At 35.1% G+C, this 14,566-nt stretch overlaps 2 protein-coding genes across 2 annotated transcripts; both read right to left on the bottom strand.

Annotated features, from left to right (window-relative positions):
- Positions 1-1,386: 1,386 nt before the first annotated feature.
- On the bottom strand, positions 1,387-2,925 carry LOC104881137 (uncharacterized). Its single transcript, XM_010660271.3, has 2 exons — positions 2,809-2,925; positions 1,387-2,441 (listed from the first exon to the last, which is right to left on the bottom strand). The coding sequence occupies exon 2, from the start codon at positions 2,413-2,415 to the stop codon at positions 1,642-1,644; it is 774 nt and encodes a 257-aa protein (XP_010658573.1). The 5' UTR covers positions 2,416-2,441; positions 2,809-2,925; the 3' UTR covers positions 1,387-1,641.
- A 6,894-nt stretch (positions 2,926-9,819) lies between these two features.
- LOC104881165 (uncharacterized) lies at positions 9,820-10,479 on the bottom strand. The gene has a single exon (XM_010660368.1). It carries the CDS (start codon positions 10,477-10,479, stop codon positions 9,820-9,822), a length of 660 nt encoding a protein of 219 aa, XP_010658670.1.
- Between the last annotated feature and the right edge of the window lie 4,087 nt (positions 10,480-14,566).

The following is a 14,566-nucleotide window of genomic DNA, read 5'->3' as shown; positions in this document are numbered from 1 at the left end:
AAAGTTCTAAAAGTAACCCATAGTTAGTACAACGGTAATAGCAGATGTAATAAATCAGCAAAATCAAATAAAAACTATCATTGTAACATGAGCAGATATTTTAATATTCCATAACCCTTCAAGACTGAAGATTTCGTGACATCACATCAAGAAGACCAGCATTAGAGGAAGTTGTGATAAACATGCAGAGAAGTTTAGTTCTGGTTTTTTATGCAATTTCTTCCTCCATGGACAGTAGCTTCAGAGAAAGTTGAAATGAACATACATACAGAGAAATTTTAAATTTTCAATAGGGTACGTATTAGATTTTTTCTGGTGATTGTGTTCTTAAGTGTAGATGGTCTTTTCAATTGATAGAATTTAAAGTAAATAAATCATCTTGGACGGAGGAGAGTCTTTTGCAAGTCATTTTCACGGCATCTTCTATAATTTTCCACGCCGAGTAGAGAAACTAGAATTCCACGCACGAGAATTGAAAGTCTGAAGCCAATCCTCAGTTTATTAAAACTTCGGTGATTTCATTGTTTTTGGAAGCAAGTTGGTGTACTTGATATCATAATTTCGGTCAAAATGCCTTGACGTAGGTGCGTGGAAATAGTTGTGTTCACAAGGGTGGTGACAGCCGGGTACGAGTGAGGTAGAATTAAGCTACACATACCCTTTTTTTTTTTTTTTAATTTGGATATAAATAATCTGGATATAAAAAAGTTGGAATTGTTATTTTTGAAAAAAGTTCCAAATTCCTTATTATTTTTTATATTTATGTCATTGTAATATTATATTTTTTTTATAAAATAAAAAAAATTATTATAAATATTTTTATAAATATTTTTATAAATATTTTGGTTAAAAGAAGAAAAAGTTATAAAACTACAGAAAATTATATAAAGTGAACAAAGATAGGAGGAGGGATAGGAAAGAGTGGAGCAAGAGGCTGGTCGTTAAAGGTGTAAATATAAGAAATGAAAAAATATGAAATATTTCATAAATTAATAAATATTTCTAATTTTTATTTTTTTAATATTTTTAATAATATGGTAAAATGATTTTCTCTAAAAATGATTGACCAACTCATATTAAAACCTCATATGTTTTTATATTAATTATTTTATTTTTATATTTTTAAATTAATATTTTATGCATTAAAACTTTGATTAGTACTACACTTAATTTTATATCACTTTTTAATATATTCGCATATTTTCTTGGTTGACACCCGTATTCCATGTTGTTTTCCATAGAAAATTCGTTGTTATCAATAAAAAATTACTTCAAAGAACCGTACCAATATCTGTATGAACCTAAACAACAATCAATCATCATGTTTGTTAAAACATTAAAGGGCGTTTATTTTGATATTACAAAAAGGGAAATGAAAAAGAAAAAGGAAGGAAAACAAACTTCATTTATGTTCCCATCGAGCACAACCTTGATCAAACGAGAGCTAATCTCATCTCTCATGCATACCTAAAGAACACTACACCTCACACCAGAGATAAATTGACCACGTCAATCGAAAAAGGGGGCAAAAAGAAAAGCACTCGAAACAAAAGAAAAAAGCTCGCATTTGCTAAAAAGCCATAACAACTAACCATGATTAATGATTTTAGATGAATCACTTTCTGATGCGATGACGATCTATCATTTTCTTTTTAACCATTTGATCACCAATCCGTAAGGCACAGGGACAGATACCCCAAAGATGAGAAGAACCACGAAAGTGAAAATATCGAATGCCATCTCCAAGTAATCGAGGACCTTCTCTCTACGGCCTGTTTTTATCTCTTGGTTCGGAGCCCTTCTCACCAAGGCTCCGCTGCTGGTCCCAGCCCCATAACTTTGTTGCTGATTACTACCCTCCTCTTTGTTCCACCTCTCCACTTTGCCCTTCACGCATGCCACATGATAACAGTAATTGCCACAGCGGGAAACGTAGACCCAGCTCCTGAAATCTTTGGAATTGCCCTCATTTCCACACATTAGGCACACTGATGAAGTCTTTTCCTTAAGATCAAGTACCATACCTCCCTTATCCGTCTTCTTAAACGGAAGCTTGGCACAACAAGGGTGTAAATAACGTGGGTTCCCCCGCGATGAGCACTGGTAAAACCATCCTTTCACATCCTTCCCACATCCATCGCAAACCATTTTCTTTCCTCTTGGAGCCTCCACCTGAAAGGTAAAGGTGCAGTCTATAAACTGAAGCCAGATGGACTCGGAGTAAGGGTCACAATCCACATGAAGATGGAAGTCACATTTCTGGTGCACATCCTCGTGCTCACACTGGTAACATTCTCGTAAATCTATCTCATACTCTTGACATCCCCCACAATGGTATGGTTTTTGAGCAGGCTTAAGTATAAGCGGCCAGTGTGGGTGGCTCTCTATATATTTTTCTCTTGGGTGCAACTCCATTTTTGTTAATGACAGCTCTCCTGCACCTGCAAACATGTATCCTGAGTATTACACATATGTGTTTGGTTACCAACAAAATAGATTTCATACATATAAAACATGCATAATTTTGGGATATGCTTATGTCAGTATAAGTTAGAGATTCTACTTTTCATATTTAGATAAGCAGCAGTAAAGCAAACTGGTAACAATTTGCAGGATATGGAGAGAAAAGCATGAAGTAAAAGGAATGGGTGCTCATTAATAATGATACAGATTGAAAACAGACGGAAATTGAATGTATTAGACAAAAGCTGAAAAGGAGTCGAAAGGAGTAAACCCTAAGCTCGAATCCGTAAACTATATATACATAGAGATAGATATAGAAAGATGGAAAATATCAATGCATCTCACCTGCTTGTTGGAATTTGAGATGCAATGACCTCTAATGTTTGATACCACCTAGTTGGGCCTAGAGATTAGAAGAAGAAGAAATCTGATAGAGGAAGAAAAAGTGGGAAGGCATGTGATAAAGCATTGGTGCAATGAGGGCACTCTTTATAGGCAAAGGAAAGCAATTTTTTATTGGGTTTTTACTTAATAGTCCACCATTAAAACATTACTTTCACTGCATTGTGATGAGAAATTAGGTCAGCAAATCACCCAAACCGTGTGTGCCCATTTCATTTTTAAGACAAATGAATGGTATACCTAATGGTTTGAATCAATCAAAGACTAGTTTTTGTATAAACCTAACGTACGTATTTCTCTTCGCTAAAATGAACCGCCCTCTTCAAGCAAACTTGACCACCAAGAAAGAGGATTGAATTGATCAACTCATGAGTATAAAATTGGTCCTTCCTGAATCAAAATAATATTGTGGATCTATACTTAATTAAGAAGAAAAGAGGATTAGGGTCGACAGATAAGGTCTCTAAATTTTTTTTTCATATCACTGAAATGAAAATTTAACATAAGCCACCAAATCAATGGCAAAATATTTTCCCAATTATATTTAAAATTAAATTTTGTGAAGTGTTTGTGAGACTGAGTTGTTAATATTTTGTCACTTGAAAACCAGTTAAAGAGGATAGAATTCATCGGGCAAAATGAGGTGAATTAACCAGGGCACAGGAACAATATGGTGCTTGGGGTATAATCTCAAGCTAATAAAGCTGTAATACCCCGAGAGTGTCTCCCTTCTATGCTAGGTATCAGACATGCCCAGAAATTGATCAAAAGGTTACATGCACCGTGATGATGATCAGTTCTACTAATTTTTTACTTGGTATGGATACAAACACGAAGATAGCTTTATGAAAATTTTGAACATAATTAATCTGTAGTTAAGGATGATTAATGTTTACAGATCTGATCAATTAACAAGAAAAATCAATAAAAAAAAAAAATTTATAACAGGCCTTTGTAGGTGTGTAATTCACTCCAATACAGAAAAATGACTCCATTATTTTATTTTATTTTGGTTCATTTTAAATTACAATTTAACTTATTAACTTGATGAATATTGGTGTGAACCTTTCCAAACTGTCTGAACCTATCTAATAAATTGTTAACAATGGAATTCAGATATGAACTGGAAATTTCTAGGTGACTTATGATTTTTCAGAAAAGTTCATTTTCCTTTGCTCTTCGTAGCGTCAATGTGGAAATTTCTAGATTTAAAATGTCTGGAAATTTGCTAGGGTCATTCTTTCACACGCCACATGAAGGTTCTCAAGGCCACGAACATTAATTAAAGACTTGATCTAGAGTCAGTCTTATATATTTATTTGTCCTTTTCACGTACGAAGATCAAGTCAGCCTGGGGAACAGTCGTTTAAATAGAAGATGGATAAGCATAATCACAAACCATGCAGGATTAAGTTCAAGTTAGGAGCACCAATGAAGAATCAAATACAAAAGCTCATTAAGTTTCAGAAGTGTTCTTATTTTGTGAGAAAAATGCAAATCTTTATAGCTCATAAAAAGGTATTGAAAGTTTATATTATGAGATTAAAAAGGTATGAAAGACATATATGTCCCGTTATGTTATTGAATTTCATTTCTATATTGCAAATTTTATAAATTTCTAGTGATTAATCACTATATAAATTACAAATTAATTAAAGTATAACTTATGGAACTCGATCAATGGTGTGAACCTTTCCAAAATGTCTGAATCTATCTAATAATCCTATTATTAACAATGGAATTGAGATATGAAATGGAAATTTCTAGATGACTTATGATGTTTCAGAGAAATTCATCATCCTTTGCTTTTTGTAGAGTCAATGTGGAAATTTCTAGATTTAAAATGTCTAGAAATTTGCTTGGGTCATTCTTTCACACGCCAATATCTAGGTTCTCAAGGCTACAAACATTAATTAAAGACTTGATCCAGTCAATCTTACATATTTATTTGTCCTTTTCACGTATGAAGATCAAGTCAGCTGGGGAACGATCGTTTAGATAGAAGATGGATAAGCATAATCACAAGCCATGCAGGATTAAGTTTCAGAAGTGTTCTTATTTAATTTGTGAGAAAAATATAAATCTTTATAGCTCATAAAAAGGTATTGGAAGCTTATATTATGAGAATAAAAAGGTATGAAAGACATATATGTCCCGTTATGTGATTGAATTTCATTTCTATATTGCAAATTTTATAAATTTCTATAAATTAAACTAGAGATCGATGAATTTCAATTTAGGTTGAATGGGACGGGGGTTGCTAAAAAATCTTTTGGTTTCCATCAATTAGTTTAGGCTGATGCCTATTGCTTCTTCGAAATCCACTTGGGCGTCATTCATTGGTTTGAATGAACATGAGTCGCATCAATGGGTTGTTAAAAATATTTCATTTTCAACAGTCGTTATATTTATTTATGAAAAGACCTTATTAGTATTCTTTTGGTTGACTTGTACGTGATTATTTTGAAGGGTGGGTGAAGGTCTTTTCAGATAGGGATGTCCAATGAAGCAAGAGGGGGAAAAAGTAAAACTAAAAATAAAAATATATTTGTAGCTATCTAGACATGAAACCTTCTGCGAGGCTCCAGCCCTTGTGACAGCTAGTTTTTTTTCTTTTTAATTTTTTGGCCCCTTTTCGTTTATTTCTTTCATGAATGAAAATGAAGCTGGTAGGGAAGCTTCAATTCTATGGTCCCCTTGACAACCAACCTTTTTGTTTCTATAGTCCACCTCTAACCACCGGCTTTTTTGTTTTGTTCTTTAGAAAAATGAAAAAGTGTAATAGATATATTTTTCATAATCTTAGTCTAAAATATTAGAATAAATCTCCAGATATGAAAGGGCAGGTTAGTTGGTAACCAATCTTCTAATAATTCTTTATAGAAATAAAGATGTTTGAAGGAGAGGAATTGACTAGATTATGATAGAAGTCAAGCAACGTGTGCCTACCTCCTACTTGGAAAAAGGCTGTCTCACTTTTCGAATTTTCCTTTTATGACTCATAATTTTAATAATATTGCGCCCCAGTGATTTCTCTTTAATATCAAAGATTGAAGATTTCATGACATCATCACATATAGAAGACCAGCATTAGAGGAAGTTGGGATAAACACACTGCCAAGTTTAGAAGTGGTTTCTTCTGTAATTTCTTCTTCTATACAACCATAAAGATAAACTATTATAAAGAAAAATTTAAACCCCCCAATTAAGCGCTTCTGATGGAGAGTACGTAGTTTGAGAGAAAGTTGAAATGAGCAAGTGTAGATGGTTAAAAATAAATAAAACATCTTCCTGTTCCCTGAAAGGAGGAGGGAGATTTGCAAGGACATGTTCAACACATCTCCTGTAATAGTAGAGAATCTAGAATTCCAAGACAAAAAGTATATTCCACGAGAAAAGTCCGCAGCCAATTCTCAGTTTGTTAATACCTTTGAAGTTTCTTTGTTTTTGGAAGCTAGTGACTTTTGGTATGTGGAAATAGTTGTGTTCACATGGATGGAATTCAAAAGGTGGTGATAGTAGATTAGACTTTCGGGCTACGAGTCAGCTAGAATTAAGTTAAATTTTTTATATAAATTAAAAAAATTTAGAATATGTCTGATTCTAGAAAATGAATTTTCTAATACTAAAAAAGTTTAAAACATTTTTTTACAATTATTATTAAACGTACTCTTAAAATTATTTGAAAAATTAAACACTTAGCATTTGTTAGAAAGCCACATGATCAAACCACATGCGCGTCATTGGTTTCAATGAAGGAGAGTTGTTAGTGAAAATCATATGTATATTAATCGGTTGTTAAAAGTATTTCACTTTCAACCGTTGTTATATTTATTAATTGGCTTCATTAGTATTCTTTTTGTTGTGATTATTTTAAAGGGTGGGTGAAGGTCTTTACAGCCAGGTATGTCCAATTAACCAAGAGAGGAAGAATAATGTGTTGGAAGTGACCCTTCTGCCAATTCGCAAGAATGACGTCCTTCACAGGACATACATGATAACATTATTGGCTACAAGTGGAAACTAACATCGAACGAGCCTGTGATTCCTTCAAAAAATCCCCTTGTTCTTGCATTTTAGGCATTTCGTTGAGGTCTCATCTGTAAGGCGCAGTTAGATTTCATTATTGCTTGTGTTATGTGGATACTTCGAACAGGAGAGGTGTATGCCATGTGCCTTGTGAGTTTGGGTAGTTGGTATGCTTGATGGTCTCGTGTGGAGAATTTGGTCGGATAGGTTTCACAATCATGTTTTATTATAGAAGTCAAGCAACGTGTTCCTACTTCTTATTTGGAAAGAAGCTGTCCCACTTTTCGTAATTTTAATATCAATTGCGCCCGATGACTTCTCTTTAATATCAAAGGTGTCAAATGAACTATAATATTATAAAATTTACATTAACAGAAATGGAGGTCTTGATGAATTGTAGATTTGGACAGAGGGGCATACCATTGAACATGATCGTGGCCAGTGGTGCAGCTAGCAAAGGCCCACAGTATTGAAGTTTTCTGAGTTTGATTACAGATTTGGGCAAAATTTTTCATTAACTTGTATATAATTTTGCCCCGCTTGAATAAACATCCTATTATTTGTCGTCCTACAATAAATTTCTACATGAAAGTTTATATTTTACCTAAGAGGAAATGCACTATTTACTCAAGGAGATTGCACCGGTTAAGGAATGTTGATATCGCCGGAAGATTGGTTAACGCTCATGACTGGTGGATTTTTTATTTTCCCTTTTATTCCCTTGATCTGTAGCTTGACCCCAGGAGATGGTGGGATCTTTAATCTTGGCATATGCCCCCTTAAACTAGCATGTGATTGAGGATGAACACCCTGTTTGTCCCTGAATATTTGAAAGGTAGCCTTGGTTAATGGCTTTGTGAAGATATCAGCAAGTTAAGACGGATAAGGAATGTGTCTTGTGATAAGATGACCCACTGCAACTTTCTCTCATATGAAGTGATAATCGAGCTCAATGTGTCTTGATCTTGGATGAAACATAGGATTAACTGACATGTGAAGTGCACTAACATTGTCACAAAATAGCTGCAGTGGGTTTGCAGAGGGAATACCAAGATCATGAAGAAGAAATATGATCAATGCTATCTCAGTTGTGGTGGAGACCGATCTAGATTCAACATCAGTATTGGATCGAGAACTGTGGGTTGTTTCTTAGAACACCAAGAAATATAGTTGGCACCAAGAAATGTGCAGAAACCTATAGTTGGCACCAAGAAATGCTATCTCCTTGTGGTAGTGCAACTAGCCCGATCTGCATCATTAAACACATGCAGGTTTGTAGAACTTTGGGCAACATAGCTGTTGAGGCCTTGCGTCCCGATGATCCACGTTGCTGCCAAATGGACGCACGCTTTCAACCAAGATTGAGTTATGGTTTAGTTGTCCCTGCAAAAGATGTCCGGACAGGGTGTCCGGACACACCCTCCGATGGTTTTGTCAGCCATATCTAGAGAGATTAATCAGTTGACCTTTTTCTAGGTATAACAAAACTTACCTTCCTCCTTGTGTGAAGATCCATATGTATAGTGTCAGAAGCTCTGTCTCCCTCTTTAATGGTGGGAAGACTTTTTGGCTTGTTATGATGCCTGTAGGTGGTGGTAGGGCCATCATCACCCTACGGGCGGCTGTTAGAGATCGTGGGAGGCGACGCGGCTGTCAGAGATCGTGGGAGGTGACTTGCCATCATTCCTGTCCTTTCGCTCTACAGGTGGCGGAATGTGGGCTGTGGTAAGCTGTCGGAATGACGTAGCAAGACTTGCTCACTTTAGTCAACGATCCGGACAACATATCTGGGTAGGATATGCTATCGTCCGGATATGATGTTCGCGAGTGTCGTGTGCTTCTCCCTGAGGAAGTCCGGATAGGGGAGCGCGCCACGTGTCCCTCTTTTGGGAGTCCGGATGGAGTTGTTCCGGACAGCGAGGCGCGCCACGTGTCATCAGGGGGAGGGGTCCCTACAATAGCCATCGAAGACCAAAATTTTATGTGATATTTAAGTATCTCAGGATCCGTTTTACAACTTTGAAATGGGTGAAAGTAGGGCAGCCAAAGAATTGACACATTATTAACTAAATAAACTATGTTGGGTCTTGTGAAGGTCGAGATATTGGAGATCCCCCTACTGAGGAAACAGGTGGTATCAACAAGTTCTGAGTTGGAGGAGATAGCTTTGTTTTTTTACGGTCATTGGTGTAGCAAAGGGAGAACTTTCTAGCATTTTGCGAAGTATGTCATATGTATGGTTGTGTTGGGACAAGAATACTTCACCAGACAAAGGCTTCACTTCTACTCCAAGAAAGTAGTGCGGTGATCCAAGATCCTTGATCTCAAACTCTTGGCTTAGTTTATTGAATGGATTTTGAAGAAAAGCATCAGTATTTCTTGTGAGAAAAATGTCGTCTGCGTAGACGAGAATGATGGTTGTAATATTATGGTGCGATGTATAAAAAGAGAGCCATCAGACAGGCTACAATGGAAGCCAATGCATATATCCTGAAGAACAACCAACCATAGGGTGCTTATTTTCATACTAGTTAAAGGAAAAGAAAAGAAAACAAACTTTATTTATATATGTTCCTGTCGAGTACATCCATGATAAAACGAGATCTAATCTCATCTCTCATATATACCCTAGAGAACACCACACCACAACAAGATAGGAAAACAAACCTTTTTCATCTATTCTCCTGTCGAGTACAACCGTGATAAAATGAGATCCAACCTCATCTCTCATATATACCCTAGAGAACACCACACCACACACTTAAAAAGATATATTGAGTAGCCATGTGAAACGGCGGGGGGAGCAACAAGAACAGATGGGAATCATTTTTATAGAAAGCCACATATGCATCAACTAGCCATGCATGAATAATTTTAGATCAATCACCTCATTTATTCATTTTTATATTTTCCTGATGTAATGATCTACCATATCTTTCTTATCCATTTAGACACCGATGGGAAAGGTATCCCAAAGATGACAGAAATCAGGAAAATGACAAGGTCGACTGCGAACTCCAACAAATCGAGGCCCATCTCTCCACGGCGTGGTCGTACATCTTGGTTCTGAGCCCTTGTCACCAAGGCCCCGCTGGTTGTTCCAGTCTCATAACTTGGTTGCTGATTGCTAGCCTCGTCTTTCGCCCCTTTCTCGACGTTGTCCTTCATGCATGACACATGATAACAGTACTTGCGACAACGGGAAACATAGACCCAGCTCCTGAAATTTAATGAATGACCCTCGTTTCTACATATTAGGCACACTGATGTTGTCTTTTCTTCAAGATAAAGTACAATGTCACGATGATCGACCTTATCGTTAAATTCAAGCTTGGCACAACATGGGTGTAAATGACGTGGTTCCCCTGGTGTCGAAGACTGGAAAAACCGACCTTTCACATCCCTGCCGCATGCATCACAAACTATATTTCTTCCTCCTGAGTCCTGCGCAAAGGTAAATTTGCAACTGATAAATGTTAGAGTCAAGGACTCGACAGGTTTGCATTGCTCATGAAGGTGGAAGTCGCATTTCTGGTGCCCATCCTCGTGCTCACACTGGTAACATTCTTGTGAAATAAACACCATTTCTTTACATCCCCCACAATAACATGATTTTTCAGCAGGCTTCAGTTTAAGGAGCCCGTGTCCTGGGTGGCTATCTATATTTATCTCTTTTTCATGTAAATTCATTGATGTTGCCATTTCTGTTGATGATGGCTCTCCTGCACCTGCACATATATTTGTATCCTGAGTATTACATTCTTGTGTTTGGTAAATAGTCGTTGTGTGTTAATGATAAACAACAAATTAAGTAGATTGCATATTATATATGCATACCTCTGGGTTCTTATGATATAGGCTAAGATTTATCTCAGTTCATCTACAAATAAATACTTGTGTCAATATTACATGGGCTAGAGATTTATTTTTCATTTTTTTTTATAAGCAGCAGTGAAGCAAACAAGGAAAAATTAGTAGGATATGGAGAGAAAAGGAAAAGCAAAAGGAATGGGTGCCCATTAATAATGATACAGATTGAAGACAGATGGAAATTGAATGCATGATACAAAAGCTAAAAGGGGAAAGGAGTAAAACCCTAACTTTGAAGCCGTAAACAAGGAGCAATTACTAGGATATGGAGAGAAAAGCAAAAGCAAAAGCAAAAGGAATGGGTGTTCATTAATAATGATACAGATTGAAAACAGATGGAAATTGAATGCATAATAGAAAAGCTAAAAGGGGAAAGAAGTAAACCCTAACTTCGAAGGGGAAGGAGTAAAACCCTAACTTTGAAGCCGTAAACAAGGAGCAATTACTAGGATATGAAGAGAAAAGCAGAAGCAAAAGGAATGGGTGCTCATTAATAATGATACAGATTGAAAACGGACGGAAATTGAATACATAATAGAAAAGCTAAAAGGGGAAAGGAGTAAACCCTAACTTTGAAGCCAGAAACTATATATATATATATATATATAGAAAGATAGAAAATATTAATACATCTCACCTGCTTGTTGGAATTTGAGATGCAATCACCCTAATGTTTGGGACCACCTTGTTGAGCCAAGAGTTTACTAGAAGAAGAAGAAATATGATGAGAGGGAAAAGAAAAGAAGAATGCATGTGATATAGCATTGGTGCAATGAAGCACTACTACAAAAATTGAAATTAATGACGCTTTATTTTATAACGCTTTCTAAAAGCGTCATTATTGAGGGTATACAATGACGCTTATAAGAAGTGTCATAATTGTATTATTTATCTTGATACTTATTATAAGTGTCATTATTTGATGTCATCTTTTTCCTTATAACTGTGTATATAATGACGCTTATAAGAAGCGTCATAGTTTTATTATTTACCTTGACACTTATTATAAGCATCATTATTTGATGGGTATGTAATGACGTTCCTGAGAAGTGTCATAGTTGTATTGACTTTTAAAATTTTTGTTTTTAAGTTAACTTATACAAATTTTGATATTAGAATTTTATTCTATAAATTAATTATGGTAAATTGACATTAATATTAATGACATAAAGTTGCTACATTAAGGTTTTTTTTTTAAATTTGGATATAAATAAAATAAAATCCTAATAAATTATTTTTTTATTGTTTGATATTAATTTTTTTATAGTTTGTATCAATACAATCTATTTTCATAAACTATTTTTCATTTTTATTAAATTAGAAATTATCTTATATTTCATTTAAAAATAATTTGTTAATTTATTTGTGGACCACAAAAAAATGGCCTATTTTGAGCACTTGTTCGAGCCTTGGGCCACATTTATTGGGTTTAACCCTTTTATTTGAGAAGGTTTTATAGTTAATGAATATAAATTTGAAATTATTTAACTAAAATGAAATAAATTAATATTTAAATTAATTTAATGATGATTAGACTCACAATAAAACTAAATGCAATAAGAATATTTATAAAAACTTTCTAATATTTATGGGAATTAAGCTCATTCCATTAAATTAGTTTTTTTTTAAAATATCAATATTCAAATTAAACCAACATCAACCTAAAATATCAAATAATTAAACAATATAAATTCATTATGAGTTCAATATATAAAAATTATTATTGGAAGATGAAATAAAGAATACTATTTTAATTTATTGAAAAAGGACATGCATGGTATTTTAGAATTTGTTATAAAGTCTCCATTGAAAACCCTAACTTTTGGAAGACAAGAAAGAAGGGAGAGAGCCACCGTTTTTAGTGAGAAAGAAGAGAAGAGAGAAAAATGCAAGTTTTTCTCATCATGCCCAGATTTCATCAAAGGTCTGATCCCACTTCGTTCGTGGTCCGATCGAGCTGAAATTTGGAGGAGAGTTTCGTGACTCATTTATCTTCAATCTGAACGGTGAAGATCGGATTTGGAGTTTCGGAAAGTCATTAGAAAGAAAGAGGAGAAGAGAGAAAAACGTAGGTTTTTCTCATCATGCCCAGATTTCATCAAATGCCCGATCCCGCTTCGTCCGTGGTCCGATCGAGTTGAAATTTGAAGGAGAGGTTTGTGGCTCATGTATCTTCAATATGAACGGTGGAGATCGGATTTGGAGTTTTGGACAGTCATTAGAGAGAAAGAGGAGAAGAGAGAAAAACGTAGGTTTTTCTCATCATGCCCAGATTTCATCAAATGTCCGATCCCGCTTCGTCCGTGGTCCGATCGAGTTGAAATTTGAAGGAGAGGTTCGTGGCTCATGTATCTTCAATATGAACGGTGGAGATCGGATTTGGAGTTTCGGACAGTCATTAGAGAGAAAGAGGAGAAGAGAGAAAAACAGTGGTTTTTTACATCATGCCCAGATTTCATCAAAGGTCCGATGCCGCTTTTTTCATGGTCTGATTGAGCTGAAATTTGGAGGAGAGGTTCATAAGTCATTAATCTTAAATTTGAACGGTGACGATCGGATTTTGAGTTTTGGAAAGTCATTTTTCAGCCAAAAACAAAACCTTTATTTTATCAAAGATGGCGCTTCCTGAAAGTGTCATTGTTGCCTAAGACATACAATGACAGAGGCGAAGAGGACGCTTTAGAGAAGCGTCATCTGTTACCTTTCTTGACGCTTAAAAAACGTCATTGTTTCCCATTTTTCTTGTAGTGAAGGTACTCAATTTATAGGCAAAGCAAAACAATTTTTTATTGGATTTTTACTTTAACAAACCACCATTGAAATTACAATTACTACATTGCGATGAGCAACTAGACAAAATCATCTAATCATTTTTAAGAAACATAAATGATATATACTTGGATAGGGCTTTGACCATCTCATAAGGATAGGATAAGTCTTTTACCACTATTATTTGGATGACCTATCTATCAACTTAAGCACATTGTTGCACCTCAACAACCCTAACTTACTCCCCCAATATGACATTCGTGTGGCTCAAATTCATGACTTTGACTCTTACACCAATTTTTAAATTGGGCTTTGACCATCTTATCTTAAAACTAATTAGCATCCAATGAGGTATGTTAAGCTTTTTATGACATTCGATCACATCATTTGGGCTATTCATTGACCGAGCTTAAGAGTAACATTATTGCACCCTAACATATACCTAATGGTTTGAATTAATCAAAGACTAGTTTTTGTATAAACTAATGTATTTCTCTTTGTTAAAATGAAAACAACCTCTTCATGTGAACTTGACCACCAAGAAAGAGATTACCCATTTTATAACATTTTGAAAGTTGGAATTGATCAACTCATGAGTATAAAATTGGTCCTTCCTAAATCAAAATAACTTTGTGGATATAAACTTAATTAGGAAGAGAAGAGGATTAGGGTTGACGGATAAGGATTTGAAAAATTTTCAAGTCACTGAAATGAACATTTAAAATAACTAAGCCACAATATCTTATGACATAAGAACATGGGAGTTACCCAATTACATTTCAAATTTTTTTGAAATGTTTGTAAAACTGAGTTATTAAAATAATTAAAGAGAACAGAATTCAGCAGGCAAAGGAGGCAAATTAGCGAGGGCACCTGAGCCATGCATTGTTTGGAGTATAATCTCAAGCTAATAAAGGTGTAATATTAGAAGGTGTCTCCCTTATATGCTAGATGTTGAACATTTCTAGAAATTAATCAAAAGGTTAGACACACCTCGATGATGATCATCAATTCTACTAATTGTATGCTTGAT

Source organism: Vitis vinifera, chromosome 13 (assembly GCF_030704535.1).
Source record: "Vitis vinifera cultivar Pinot Noir 40024 chromosome 13, ASM3070453v1".
NCBI classification, from domain to species: domain Eukaryota; kingdom Viridiplantae; phylum Streptophyta; class Magnoliopsida; order Vitales; family Vitaceae; genus Vitis; species Vitis vinifera.
This window is presented reverse-complemented; position numbering and strand designations above follow the sequence as displayed.